Source organism: Leuciscus leuciscus (genome assembly GCF_965113295.1).
Source record: "Leuciscus leuciscus genome assembly, chromosome: 16".
NCBI classification, from domain to species: Eukaryota; Metazoa; Chordata; class Actinopteri; order Cypriniformes; family Leuciscidae; genus Leuciscus; species Leuciscus leuciscus.
In genome coordinates this window covers 30,048,898-30,064,926 of record NC_138740.1, presented here as the reverse complement: position 1 = coordinate 30,064,926, position 16,029 = coordinate 30,048,898, and the positions used below count along the sequence as shown (strand labels likewise).

The 16,029-nt window shown below is 35.8% G+C and overlaps 1 protein-coding gene across 1 annotated transcript in view; it reads left to right on the top strand.

Moving 5' to 3' along the window:
- prlra (prolactin receptor a) overlaps positions 1-12,767 on the top strand; it is a 33,298-nt gene extending 20,531 nt beyond the window's left edge. Inside the window, exons 4-9 of the mRNA XM_082140498.1 lie at positions 561-730; positions 3,649-3,815; positions 4,621-4,762; positions 6,435-6,531; positions 8,630-8,699; positions 9,688-12,767. Coding sequence (XP_081996624.1) covers positions 561-730; positions 3,649-3,815; positions 4,621-4,762; positions 6,435-6,531; positions 8,630-8,699; positions 9,688-10,665 — 1,624 coding nt within the window. The 3' untranslated portion in view covers positions 10,666-12,767. The remainder of the gene's footprint in view (positions 1-560; positions 731-3,648; positions 3,816-4,620; positions 4,763-6,434; positions 6,532-8,629; positions 8,700-9,687) is intronic.
- The last annotated feature ends 3,262 nt before the right edge of the window (positions 12,768-16,029 follow it).

The following is a 16,029-nucleotide window of genomic DNA, read 5'->3' as shown; positions in this document are numbered from 1 at the left end:
CATTCTAATATGCTTATTAGCCGCTCAACAAACATTTCATATTATCAATGTTGAAAACAGCTGTGCTGCTTAATATTTTTGTAGAAATTGTGATACATTTTTTCAAATGTACAGCATTTATTTGAAATAGATTTTTTTTTTTTATAATGTAAAAGTATTTGTCACTTTTAATCAATTTTAAAATAAATGATCTCTTTAAATATATATATTATTGACCCCAAACCTTTGAATTGTAGTTTAGTATCAAAGCTAACATACATGGACTAAACACTGAGAAACTCATTTTCTTTTTGGCGCAAACATACAGTAGTAAATGAAAAGTGCACTGATCAAGTTTAGTTCATATTTTGATGGTAACATCATGAGTTTTGAATATTATGGTTGGCACATTTTTCATCAAAATACTGTTTTCAGTTTTGGATGTGGATGTCGGCTCTGGTTATGGATTGTCACAGTGTTCAGACACAAACTAGCTTTAGAAATGTTCATATTTAATTCTGGTGTCTGTATCATTTCAGTTATTAAGTGTAAATCTGTCTGTTGATATCTCTCATATTCAGCTCCAAGACGGTCTACGAGTGCCCGGATTACAGAACCGCGGGCGAGAACTCGTGTTTCTTCAACAAAAATGACACATCGCTTTGGGTCAACTATAACATCACCGTGGTGGCCACTAACGCCCTGGGGAAGAATATTTCAGAGCCTGTGGAGGTGGACGTGGTCTATATAGGTATGCTTATACTGTATGTTGTCTTTATAAGCTTTTCTGTAGGTTCTTCCTGTACTGTATCACTCCCTTCCCATTAATTTCTCTTCATCCGCCCCTCTCACCTTATGTTCTTTCCTGCATAATGTGTCATTTGTTTGTAATTTCGTTTATTAGTGCATATTGGATGTTACAGACCGCTGTTGCATCAATGAGAGGAATGTTATTGCTGCCCGTCTGGAATCACTGTTGCGAAAGAACATTATTCTGTCGTCTGGGTCATAAAATATTACACACAGTTTCCGTCTGTCACATGTTCTCTCACGCATTAAGCCAAAAAGGTAATTTTTTACCAATATCATTTATTTGATTGGTTTATTTTTAGTTCCTGCACAATTTGACATGTCAAGTTCTTTTGATCTGAACAATTTGTGCAGTCCAATTCCTCCTTATCATTAACTCATTTGTACAACTATAACTGAGACTAAACTTTAACTAATGTTTAATGCTGAAGGGGCGAAACACTCATTCACAATACGAAGCACACTTTTCTGTTCTTTCTTTCATCCTTCTTCAGCAAGTTTTCAGGTTTGTGTGCAAAGGTCACTTAGGTTGACCTTACCCTCAGTCTGGAAGAAACTCGTTTTCTGAGTTATTGCTGAATGCACGGAATTTGAAATCAATAGTTTCACCCAAGAATGAACATTATGTCATCATTTACTCCCCCTCATGTCGTTCAAAAACCTGCATGACATTTTTGGAACACAAAAATATCAGAGCTACTCTTTTCTGTATAATCAATCAAAGTCTGTCAAACTCCAAAACTGGTTTGTAATAAGCAAATGAGATTTTAAAGCTACAGTAAAGGCAAGATTTTCAGTGAATGATGCAAATCTCAGTCTGTTCCTCTTACAAAGTGATCATATGGCTTTAAAAGTCATATTGAACTCTTTTTTTTATTTATTTTTTTATATATTGACATTCTGCATTGTATTATATTTAGGGCTAGATTTACTAAACATGGCAAATTAGCATGAGAGGGCAAAACCAAAAAAGCTCAGATGGGAGGGGAAAATCTACCAAGAGCAGCACACATTATCATCTGGTTTAAGACATGCTTTTTTGGGGGCGTTAAATCAGGGCCGGCGCTCCGCACACGCACATCACGCACTGCGCGTAGGGCACCAAGTGCTTGGGGGGGCACCAAAAATTCTGGGTCGTGAAAAATCATCACAATAGGGTACTAGTATAAATAACAAATAAAATATGTCTAAAGCATGTTAATATTGGGTTTAAGTGGTCGTTCAATGAGGCCTATTATATGTTGATCCGACGAAAATTATGTGTGTATTTAAGTGGTCCAGTGGTAGAATTTTTGCCAAGCGTGTCAGAGGTTCTGAGTTCTAGTCCGCACTCATATCGTTTTTTTGTTTTGTTTTTTTTATCAAAACCGATTATGTTTTTTAGTGGTTGTATATCAGGCAGGGACACTTTTTGTGCTTTTTGTTTTCTAATTGTACCGGAGCGAATAGAGAGTCTCTCCACAACGGATTGAAACGCGCGTCTGAGTGAAGGCTGTGCGCGAGCCAGAAACAAACATAGTATCCGCGCCACTGATCGCTCGGCAACGAGCACTTTGATCAGTTGATTTAAAAAAACAACACATTCCAGCGCTAGATCGACTCTTATTTAAAAAACGAATGAAATGAATGCTCTGCTGGTTAACTGGAGATGTTTTGTTTGTTTGTATTGGTACATTCGTGCCGCGAGATGTTTCAAAAGTGGTGGGGACATGTCCTACCCGCAAATTACGCCTATGCGTATGCATGTCCAGGGGCGTCGCTATAGTAGTGCAAAAGATCCGGGGCTTTAGCCCTGCATGGCTAAAATCTTTCTTTTTTTTCTTTCTTTTTTTACTTTTTACTTTGAAACTGCAATTAGAAGAAAAAAAACCCCCACAATCTCAGTGTTTGTATATTTTCATATTCACAGAGTTGTCAAATTATGTACAGAATTATTATATTGTGCCTGACCTTTGCACTTTTAACTTTCTGTGTTTACATTGTTCAGTTCCAAATCTGTGTTTTTAGTAATTGTGGTGGTATTTGGTATTTATAATTTTAACCTTTATATTATTTATTTCTTTTCATGTTTGGTGCCATTGTTAATGTAAAATTATTTATTTGCAGCAGTTACTTTGGAAGTAAAGAGAACCTAACTAAGAAATTCTGAATGGTTGTTATTCCCTTGGTGGGTGGGGGGGGGCACCACCAAGCATTTGTGCTTAGGGCACCCAAATGGCTAGCGCCGGCCCTGCGTTAAATAATGGCTCAAATATCAGTAAATTGACTAGTGCAAACCTTAGAAAATCACCTTGCATGATTCATTTGAATACTCTCCTCCCTTAAATTTTGCGTCTGAAAGGGAAACTCCTACAAATGCATATGAAATAAGGTCAGCTGCAAAAATAACCCTGTCCATGCCTTTTCAGCGCGAAGTTTTCACTGCGTGTCTTTAGTAAATCCTGAAAGTAGTTTTGTAACTCCAAATAAAGGTTTGCGTTGGTTGGCGCAAGCTGTTCGTAAATCTGGCCCTTTGTGTTTGACATGAGTAAATGATGACAGAATTTTCATTTTTGGGTGAACTATCCCTCTACATTCAAAATGGTGTGATGTACACTACCATTCAAAAGTTTTAAGTCAGTTTTTTATTTTTATTAATACTTCTATTAAGCAAGGACGCATCCAACTGATCAAAAGTGACAGGAAAGACTTTTACATTGTTACAAAATATTTCTATTTCAAATAAATGCTGTTCTACTGAACTTTCTGTTCATCAAAGAATCCTAAAAAAATACCTCACGGTTTTATATCACGGGATTAGTAGGTTTACCTCTTGTATATTTTGCTTATCCTATCCTGTCCTCTCTATTTCACCCACAGTTCAACCGAACACTCCAGAGAACGTCACAGCAGTAGTGGTCCAAGAAGACCAGGGTCCTTTTGTAAAAGTGACCTGGGAGAAACCACGAACCGCAGACACCCGCTCAGGGTGGATCACGCTACTTTACCAGCTACGAGTTAAACAAGAAAAAGATAAAGAATGGGAGGTGGGTTGAAGAAAAAAAATAGTGCATCTTCTTTAGAAAGTGTTTGATTATCGATTAGTCTAGATTTATTACCGTTTGCACTGGACTATTTAGATTTGCGCCACCTAGAGGATACAACTAGAATGCAGTTTGCCATCTTCACAACATACAGGACTTTACATGCTTGTTTTCTTGACATGATGGACTGGTATTATCATCTAACTTGTTGAATGTGGGCTTTTTAAATATGAACAAACAGACTAGTAAACAGTTAACAGTTGTTTGTTTGTGACTTTATCCAAGATCTTAAATGAGTGGAACGCAGTTAAATCAGCTGTTACACAAAGCAGTTTAATCATTGACTGTCCCAGCCTGGGTTTATGTCTTCATTATTCCGCAGAAACCTGAGGGAGGCTAGATATGCAGAACAACAGGGACTAGATCAAACCAGATTTGTTTTTTTTACCCCAAAGGCTGTGCTTCAGTAAGACAGAGGCATGAACAATAATGATTGCCTAGTGACAGAGTAACCCGAGAGCAATAGTATTGGCTCAGTGAACTGAGACAACACATGTAACTGATGATCATTGCTGATGCTGCGATTGTCTTGATTTTAAGAGTTAACTGCATAAACATTTAAGTAAAGATTTATTTTGATCTGAATTCAACCAACAACATCAACATATTTAGCAATTTGCAACAAATTGAGTTTTGATATTTGTGTATTATTTACTTTGAAGACATTTTATTAAGAAAGTTATTATTAATAATTAAATATATTTCATGTATTTTCATATTGATCAGTGTTCTCTTTATGTGTGTGTAGGAGTATGATGCTGGCATGCAGAAGTACTATAACGTGTTCAGTCTTCACCCTGGTAAAGAATACATGGTGCAGGTGCGATGTAAACCCGATCATGGCTTCTGGAGTGAGTGGACCCAAACCAGCTATGTCAAAATGCCTGATTGTAAGTCTTTTTTCTTTTCATTTTTTAAAGTAAACTTGGTTATTATAAATGTTTTTAGGGAGATTTTATTCTTTGAGTGTTTTTGTTCCAAATATGCTGTAGATATACATACATGCATACATACATGCATACATATATTACTTACACACACACACACTGGGGTCAAAAGTCTGAAATAGTTAAGATTTCTAATATTTTTGGAAGAAGTCTTATATGCTTAGCAATGCTGCATTTATCTGATCAAAAAACTGTAATATTGTGAAATATTATTACAATTTAAAACAACTGTTTTCTGTTTTAATATTATATTTAATATCTATTTCAAAGTGTAATTTATTCCTATGATGTCAAAGCTGAATTTTGTCTTCAGTGTCACATGATCCTTCAGAAATCATTCTAATATGCTGATTTACTGCTTAATTATTATCAGTTATTATTGGGCTCAATTATTAATAATGGTTCTTATTATTATCAATGTTGGAAGCTGTAATACATTTTCTTTGATGAATAGAAAGTTCCAAAGAACAGCATTTATTTGAAATATAGAAATCTATTTAATCTTTCATCACAATCTTTTGTACCAGCACAGCTATTTTTTAACATTGATAATAATAAGAAGAAGAAATGTTTCTTGAGCATCAAATCAGCATATTAAAATGATGGTGAAAATTCAGCTTTGCCATCACATAAATAAATGTAATAATATTTAGCAAAATTCCTGTTTTTACTGTAAATGCAGCTTTTGTTAGCACAAGAGACTCTGGTTTAAAAACATTAAAAATATTAATTATTCCAAACGTTTGACCCTCTGTGTATATTATTTTTATGCATTATACGAATTTAATACAACTATTACAAATTAAATTCAGCATATCAGCATAACAATTGGAGTTGAAAGTTACATTATTTTCTAATCCAAGATTTTCAGTTCTAAAACTTTTTAACTCGCCAGCTGCTAAACATAAAAACCTGCACCAGTAATGATGCGAAAAATGGTAACGTCTGAAAATACGTGCTTTTTCAGCTTAGACACATGTAAGAGAAGCAAAACATTTCTGGTCCAGTAGTTTGAGGTAATCTTGAAGCCTATTAAATGATCATAAAGCACCGCCAGAGAGCCGTTTCAGGACCATAGTCTGTGTTCCTATGTTCTCCCGCTGAGCCTGAGAACAAATCTGTTCTACGCACATGTATCTAACAGAGCAGACAATTCTACAGGGAGTCCCAACAGGCTTTCGGTTTCTCCAGGGAGTTATGACCTCATCTTTACCTGGCTAGCACAACCTCAGCCACGCATGTTTTGGAGTTGCAGCTCCTGTTGGGCCTCAGTTGCCCTGGAGCTTCCGTGGAAAGTCAGGCCCGGTGGGAGTCGCACCTGACGACGGCAAGCATGAAATAGAGCAAAATGAGTCAGAGATCAGCCTGTTTCCAGCTCACAGCATTTTCACATACCCACACTGTTCCAATTAGTTTATTTCAAGAGTTTTTTCATAGTATTTTGGGATATTTTTGAAACGCAGTGACCCAATTTTACCCAATGTTTATCCTGTTCTTTTTCATTTTTGGTAGTACTGTGTGTCACCGCAATCTAGTGTCATAAGTAGAAAACAAATTGCAGTGGAGATGCACTCTATTCATCACCATTTCCTGTTTTTGTGTTTGTGCTGTATAGATATACCCAGAGAGCGTTCGCTGTGGATCATAATCACGGTTTTCTCTGTCTTCTTCGTCCTCGTCCTCACCTGGATGCTAAACATAAATAGAAACAGGTGCGTTTTTGAGCCTGAAACATTTCCACCACTCAGCCCTACATTCATTTTATTTTTTATTTTTTGTTTATTTCATTTTAAATGTATTTTACCTGATTTTAAATGTTCGGAGCCCCTAATGGGACATGGTGAAGACATTTTTTTATTTGGTAATAGTTTTGCGTTCTCTAGCAACTGCTTTGCACTCCCCGAGAAACTTTGCTTTCGCTCGCAGAGAACACAAAAGTTTTGCGAGTGAACGCAAAGTTTCTCGGGGGAACGCAAAAGCACTGCTCGTATTTTTTTTCTTCACCATGTCCTTTTAGAGACATTAATGTATTGTTTTTGTGTCCCGATATATTTCGCTGGTTGAGATTTCATCTATTTAGTTTTGCATTTTATTCTGTTTTTATCCTGGCATTGGCAAATACCTATTAGTTCATTCATACCTATCAGTGTGATTGAAATCAAATTTGCTCTGGCTATTTATACACAATGTTCTTGCTGACAAATACTTATGTAGGATTAAACTGCCATTAGAGGATTGATCCAGATTTTGCAGTTCCTCACTTCACTCTCAAATGTAGTTTTAGGCCAGTTTCTCTCAACATAGATTTAAATAGACAAAAGATAGACTAATTACGTGGTCAAATAATGTGAGGGATTCTCAATAGTACAAGGACAAACGGGATCCAAAATTAATCTCTTAATCCTGTCGGGACACGTGGAAGCTTTTGTTCCGTATTGTAGATAAATCCCTTTTCAGTATCCATAGTGCTTATATTATGATCATGCATGAAAAGCATTTGTTGATAGACATTGTTCTTAACCTTGCACAAAGAAATGAAGACCAATTACTATCAAACACCTTAGGAAAATATAATAATTGTTTATCTAAATAAATCATCCAAATGAGTACATTTATGTTATTATTATATACATATTATAAATGCACTACTAAAATGTATTTAAAGGCACACTATGCAAGATTTGTACCTTAATATAACAGCTTCGAAATAATTTCGATGGTAAACAAACTCGTAGTAGGGCGAATCATTTCCACTGGCAAAACCAGCAATGCAAGTTTGAGAGGTGGCGCCCCGACAAATTTCGCTAGAATCACGACTTGCTTTACGGCACGACGTCACATACATCAACAACATATGAAGCAGCCTCTATGGAAGACACTAGCACGCAGTTCAGACGTGAATCATGGCAGAGTCGACGAAGAAAGCGTGGTCGGAACATAGACAGTATATAAACTGGACACAGCGACCCCATTGGATTCAACGGAGACAAGTGAAGTCAATTAGAAGCTCTTACTTCCTGATGGTCGAGCGTACTGCGCAGACTCAAACTGAGCTTGACGACGTAGATGTGACGTGAGCAAACCGTCTGTCTTCTAGTAGCTGTGCCAAGAGAAATCTGAATCATTCCCTTCCGAAACTTGCAGAGACGGAGAGTGTGAGTAGGAGGTGTCCATGAGTTAGGAGCAGGAGCAACTTCTGCTAAGTATTCTGATTAATTACTTTGTCATTTTGCCTCCACGTCCCCCCGATTGCACGCGAGCTTCTCCTCCTGTCCATACGGTAATCTCTCTACTGTGCGACAGAGAGTCGCGTGGTTATGACGCAATCGTTAGCCTATTTTTACAAAAACTGCTTCTACGGGGCCATAACGTAAGAAACAAGGTAATGGAGCCTTTTATACATTTTCGTGTTTCTTTAGAAATAAATAATGGACAAATGGAGTCTTTAAACGCCTCCGATGTAAAGTTATTCGCTGTCAAAGTGACGCCAAAATGAATGGGAGTCAATGGGATGCTAACAGCAGGTGATGGTCCGCTAGCCAATGGCGGCGCCCGGAGAAACTTCAAAATAATATGAAACCCTGCCCCCCTGGGTCGGAAGAGTGCAGAGACGGCTCAGCGTGAGTGGTATTTACGACAGTAACGTTAAATACAAGTACTCCACAGCGACTCTAGGGGTCGCTGTTTGAGAAAAATGGAAACTGCATAGTGTGCCTTTAACCTTTGAAGAACAGTTTTGAGCAAAATGTTGAATTCAATATACATTTTCGAATCTCACTGTTTTTTATTTTTTTATATATTTGTATTCAGTGTGAAGCTTTTTTTGCTGCCTCCTGTTCCTGGACCGAAAATCAAAGGATTCGACAAACAGCTTCTCAAGGTAATAAAACGGTCACTCATGGAGCTCAGAAGAGCCTGTTTCCAAATCATCTTTGAAAGTTTAGGTTAGCTTTAAAGATAGACTCTTTAAGATAGATTGAATGTGTTTGTTGTAACGCCAGACAGCAAAGATTGAATGCTAAGTATTGTGTTATGCAACCATTGAAAGTTAAATCAATTCAAGTGACATTTATTTATATAGCAGATTTAAATATAAATGTACAATACAGATTGTGTCAAAGCAGCTTCACAGTAATAAACAGGAAAATAACATTTTAACGTTGCAGAATTAATCAATTATGAAACAAATTCAATTTCAGCTTTAATACAATACTCTACATTATGTAAATAGTGTCATTATTCAGCTTAAGCTAGTTGATTCATTCAGTTGAGTCGATGTTGCAAAGTTCATCAATTATGAAATGAGTTCAATTTAGCTATAATAGTTTTAAAAAACATGTGACATTTCGGCCACCATCGAGGAAACGTCACGTTTTTAACTATTAAAGTTGAATGTAGGCTATTTAAGAGTTAGTGCTGCATCTTTTCCTAACTTTCATGAATTTAAAAAAAATGTTGGTTGTGCCTCCTCTTCTGTTGGTAGAACAGAAGAGTTTTTCAATTTAGCTATTAGCAGCTCTACAGAAGGCAATAGTGTCATTATTCAGTTCAATGTTGATTCAGTTCAGTTCAATAACAGTTTTGATGTTACAAAGTTAGTGTCATTTTCCAACTCAATTCAGTTCAAATTTTGTCAGTTCATAATTGTCTTTTAAATCCCGACTGAGGAAACCAATTTTTAAGAAAAACTTTTACAAAAATCCATAATGCCCCAGAAGACAAATATAATAATCTTCATACCCCTTGAAATGTCTCACAAGTTCATTCATTGGAAAGCATGTGCTGAGGAAAAAAAGGTTTTGATATCTTTGACATTATTTGAAGTGCATTTTTTGCCAGTTATTTCAATTGCTTTGCTTTCTTTACAGAGCGGGAAATCAGAGGAAGTTTTCAATTCTCTGGTGATCCAAGGTTTCCCTCCAACCACCAATTATGATGACTTACTGGTGGAGTACCTTGAGGTGTACGACAATGAGGAGCAAGAGCTGGTACTGGATGGTAAAGATCTATCAGAGGAATGCATGAAGTCCAAAAGCCCATCGGACTGCGACTCCGGCCGGGGCAGCTGCGACAGTCGCACCCTGCTTTTGGAGAAGTGCATGGAGGGACGGGAAGGAAGCGGAAGCGATCAACATCAGTATAGCCAGCATGGAGAAACGAGCTGGGCTTCAACTGAAAGCAGTGAAAGCCAGGGCCCTGAACCCAGCTCTCCAGAGTCCCCTGATGGACGCGCCAAGACCTGGCCAGTTGTGTTTTCTTCTCCCCAACCTCAACTTCACCACCACTACCAAGTAGGAGCTGCGAAACCGGCCTACCACAGCGTCCCAGAGATCCTCAGCCATTTGTCACCACAATGCACTGCAAGCAACTTTCACCAGCTTCACCATCAGGACATCCCGCCACAGGAAGGCCTCTTCAGCAAGGCGGCCTGCCCACATTCCCAAAGCTACTACCAGTTCAGTCGGGACGGCTCCGACACTCCTGCTCACTGCGTGCCTCCGTCACGTTCCTTGGAATACTTAGAGGTGCAGAGGGTCAACCCGGACAATATGCTACTTCTTAGGCCGCTTTCAGACCCTAACCGTGAGGCTGAAGGGTCCGATCGCACCGTGGAGGACTATAGCAAGATCAGAGAAGTGACATCAAACAATATTCTGTTTCTGCAAAGGGAAACGTCCCATCAGTGTGTGGACGATTACACCCAAGCTGATCAATGCACAAGCCAACAACCACCTCACCCCCGCAAACCTGCCGTCCACCAATCGTACAGTCCCATGCCACAGGAAGGCGTGAGGGTGATGGTAAACGGTTATGTGGATTCAACAGTCTTGATGCCATCCTACTAGCACATAGTGGTCCAGTGCATGAAGGCAGAGATGTGATCCGCCTCGAGTGCAGCAAAAACAATATCCTAAACACTAAGACTATCAACAGCTCATGCCAAGGCCTAAAAGAAGCGCTTTATCTTGCTACGTTGGTTTAAGAAAGAGGATTTATATTTATACAAATGATACTTTTAACTAGATGTAAGCAAGAAGGACTTGTTTCAGAGCTGAGGTCTGAAAAAGGTCTGCGCGCTGTGAACTTTACGTGTGCAGTTTTTAGAGCGTTGTAAGAGACTGTGAAGTCACAGAGGTTTCTTTGACAGATTGTGTACTTTGATGAGGAGACGCTTATAAACACCAAAAAACAATCTTTTTACACTTAAAATAACTGTTTTAAAGTCTTTGAAGTTGGATCAAATCAAAATGGATCCTATTTACTTTAATGTAGATTTCTGTTAAATTCCCAACTAAATTAATTTTCTATCTCTGGTACAAATTGTACTTTTGGCTATATGTTACCCAATAGCGAAATAGCCATTTAGGCATTAGCGGTGTCTCAAACAACGCACTATACACTATGCACTTATGCACTATTTACTCAACCGTGTTGTGTATGAATTTTATAAGGTTATTTTGTCATTCAACATCGGAGTCTGATAGCCCCTCCCCCTCCGTTACATAATAATCATTGGGGTATTTCAAGTGTTCACATTTAATTAATTTTAAATTTAATAGTATTTACTTGCATATTATTGTGTTCATTCATGAAACAGTGTAATCTCAGCCGTACAATTCAAAATGTCTTTGTATATTTATGGTGCACTCATGCAAATGTAAAGACATGAAAAGGGATTTGAACTGATTGTAAACTGTAAAATTTGCCTTTGATATTTACAACTCTCAGGTGGAGGTAAACTCGCTTAAACACTTCTGCCGATTGTATTTATTATAAATGTTATTGGTACTGATTTTGAACACAAAGGCACAACAGGTGTAAAATTAAAATTAAAAAGTAAACTGCCAGCGTTTTTCCAAGTGAATTATTCGCTGTAAGAATTTGTGTTTCTCTGAATGTTAACCCTGTGGGAATCTATTTTTCCAAATCTGTATAGCTATTAATTCAGAATCGCCAATTTTTTATGTTTGATATAAAAAAGAAAAATGTAAAAATATTTTATAAAACTAATTCATTCCAAAATAACCAGATATAGTTATTATCTTGTTGATGCACAAATCGCTAACCACTAAAAACCAGTTACATGGAGACGAGTTAACGAAATAGCCCTTGCCAGTGCTAGAGTCAAACTCCAAGTTGCCTTATTTTATGCAGAAATATCTGAGAGACGACTAGTGTGTATTTTGTTGGATAGAGTTAAACACACTAAACATGTGTTTATGTCTAAAGCGTACATGTAAATATAAAATAAATTAAATTTTTATATATAATATGTAGAAATGCATTTATATGTAACCTACAGATAAATAGTTTTGTTGGGTTTGCCTAAGCCATACAGTATAAATCATCCTATAATCTAACTTTGTTGATTTGTGAGTAGCATAACATTTTTTATGTCTTTGTTGTTCAACAGTCATACATTCTCAGTTTCATGCATAATAAATCTGCATTGACAAAGTAATGCATCAATTCTTCTCAGGCAATGGCAAATCTGCTTAATGTGTGTTTGTAACAGCATCTAATTTAATGTGAATTCTCAGGACAGTGTGAAATAATATTTCAGTCTTTTCATCTGAGAGTAAGCTATCAAAGAAAAGGCATGTTGATAGGCATTCAAGCTTTGTTACTGAAATCAGTTTTTGATTTCAATATACCAAAACCCAATTTAATCAACATTTGCTGTATTAAAATCATTTAAATTAAAAAATATTAGTTTGTTATACACTAAGAATATGTCTTGTTGAAATGATGTTGCTATTTTCTTTACTGTCTTTTTTGTGTGAATTCAAACAACTGGAGGTGATGAAATTAAACTTGTGATGTTAACCTATTTAAGTTGACTTTAATACATCTTCTGTAATGCATCCTTATTGTGTTCTGCTTTTCCATAACAAACATTATTTGTGAAAGCGCATAGCAAAACCATTAAACACATGCTCAGACTGTTTCAGGTGTGTTGGAGTGGTCATTGTGAGAATGATGGCTTAAACACATTTAACCAAATCAGCCAACACATGTACAGTACACCATAGAGTTGTTCTGCAGCCGCCATTTTGAAATCGAAAGTGAGGCTCCGGTGGGAAGAACCTCGGAAGTAACGATAAACAACAATGCCTTGGATTACCAACCTGAAGCTGCTGCCGCGATTTACACTATTGGATGTTAATATCCAACATAGGATATGTATATATAGTTCGTTCCTGCTTCTTTTTTTACATTCTGAATTATATAAATAAATAAATATATATATATATATATATATATATATATATATATATATATATATATATATATATATATATATATATATATATATATATATATAAATGAATTTCACTGTATATAGTCTAAAGTATGAAAGAAATGTATGTACATTTTTAGAATTGAAAACATCATTAAACACAACAATACGCCATCGCATTCACCACTCTCCTGTGATTAAAGGCGACACTTCCGGTTTTCTTCCCACCGGAGCCTCGCTTTCGATTTCAAAATAACGGCTTTTTTTCTTTGAGATTTCAATTTTCAAAATGTTTTTCTACTTCAGCCTATATGACCTATTATTTTTATGGTAACACTTTACAATAAGGTCTCATTTGTTAACATTAGTTAATGTATTAACTGACATGTACTAGCAATACATTTGTTACAGTATTTATTAATCTTTGTTAATTTTAGTTAATAAAAATACAGTTCACGGTGCATTAATAATGGTAATAAATACAACATTTGATTTTTAAAAACGTGTAAGTAAATGTTGAAATTAACCTTTTCATGCATGAATTATGATAACCTCAGTCAGGATTTTATTCCTATGTGTTTTTATTGCTCATAGGGCATGAAAAACAAGAATGGATTTTTATTTAATATTTTTTACAAATTTTTCAAAGAGATCTTCAGATGTCCACTTGAGTGGACAGCATGGGGTTATGGTTTAAACTGAAGATATACCGTATTAAATATAAGACAATAATCAAACAGATAATGTATGTGAATTTAACAAACTAATCAATACAATTATATCAAATCATGTGAAAACTATAAAATATATACAAAAAATATAAATGCGAAATATTCATACAAGTTGCACTTCGCCTATCTTTGATATCAGAACATGAGGACGTGATTCCATCAGAATTTTCTACAGCCTGTCAAGGTACAACTGTGGAAACCACTCAGATGCTCCCTACAGTGCACCAGAGTATGGAGATTTACCCTTATTAGCTGATAATTCTGATTATGTTCAAGATGGACATGCACATTTCTATCATAGCTCTCCTCTGAGAAAACCTAGCGATACGTTTTTTCAATCTCATCTGAAATGATCAGTGTTGGAGGTAACGCATTACAAGTAACATGCATTACACATTCAGATTACTTTTTTGATGTTACAAGTAAAGTAATGTGTTACAAGTAACATGCATTACGTAATCAGATTTGTTTTTTATGTTACGAGTATTGTATTGTAACATGCATTATGTAATCAGATTACTTTTTGATCTAACAAGTAATTAACAAGTAATGTGCATACCTAATCAGATTACTTTTTGATGTTATGAGAAAAGAAACGCATTACAATAACGCGCATTACATAATCAGATTACTTTTTGATGTTATGAGTAAGGAAACGCATTACAAGTAACATGCATTACGTAATCCGATTACTTTTTGATGTTATGAGTAAAGAAACACATTACAATAACGCGCATTACATAATCAGATTACTTTTTGATGTTATGAGTAAGGTAACACATTGCAAGTAACATGCATTACGTAATCAGATTACTTTTTGATGTTATGAGTAAAGAAACACATTACAATAACGCGCATTACATAATCAGATTACTTTTTGATGTTATGAGTAAGGAAACACATTGCAAGTAACATGCATTACGTAATCCGATTACTTTTTGATGTTATGAGTAAAGAAACACATTACAATAACGCGCATTACATAATCAGATTACTTTTTGATGTTATGAGTAAGGAAACACATTGCAAGTAACATGCATTACGTAATCAGATTACTTTTTGATGTTATGAGTAAAGAAACACATTACAATAACGCGCATTACATAATCAGATTACTTTTTGATCTAACAAGTAAAGTAATACATTACAAGTGTCATACATTATGTAATCACATGACTTTTTTCGATGTCAATGAAAATTACATTCTAATAATACAAATACATTTATTTACAGTAAAAAAAGTCACTGCAGATTAAGTTAAGTTTTAAGTTTCAAAAACAATATTCACATTATAATTATGAATTGTAGCTGAGCAATTGATGCATGACGTCCACTACAGTGGACATGTGATTAATCAGAGTTTTCTCTCAATCTAAAATCAAAACTTGGAAAATTTTACTGTGATATGACTCATTAGATATTGCTTGATGCTGCAATATTTTTTTTACCTACAAGAGTCTCCTAGGATAGAAGAAATGGGTGGATATTCCGGAGCAACTTGGCATGTCTGACTGACCCTTGGCCATCTTGGTTTAGAGGGGGAAAAAAGCCGAAACACAACGGCTTGCCACTTGGTTGCAATTTAAAGGATGATGCACCAGGGTCCAATGAAGAGGCTGATGTGCAACTTTGCCATAAAAACCCGTGCAAATTTAAGAAAATGCTTTTTTAATAGCTGTCCACTGTGACCACTATGCATGAAAGGGTTAACTTTAAGATTAATTAATCTTATTGTTAAGTGTTATTACTGAATTTTATCATTGTTTATAAAATCTAATTCATGCTTTTTTAATGGATTTTCATATTTTAAGAAAACAATCTGGGTCTGGAACAATAAAACAATCAAAAAATACATATAAAATAATTTTTAAATTAAAACATTATTATAACAAAATTATAATTGTTATGCAATAACAATGGCATAACAATATTTTCAAAGGATAAAACGGCAACCTGTTAGTTTTAATAATAATAAGCCTTATTCCCATACATACATTAATTTAACCCATCTACAGTATACAGTACTTTATATTCTGGACATTTACATTAACTCATTTAGCATTTCGTGGATACAACCTAAGACTGAACAAAATAGATTTGACATAGGCCTACTTTTAGCCATATATTAAATGTAACAATATAAAATCCAAACGAACAGCCCTTCTCTGTGAGTGTGAAGGGACAGACGACACTTCTCAATGAAAGGCCTCCTCGAGACAGACTTTACCCCCACGTGT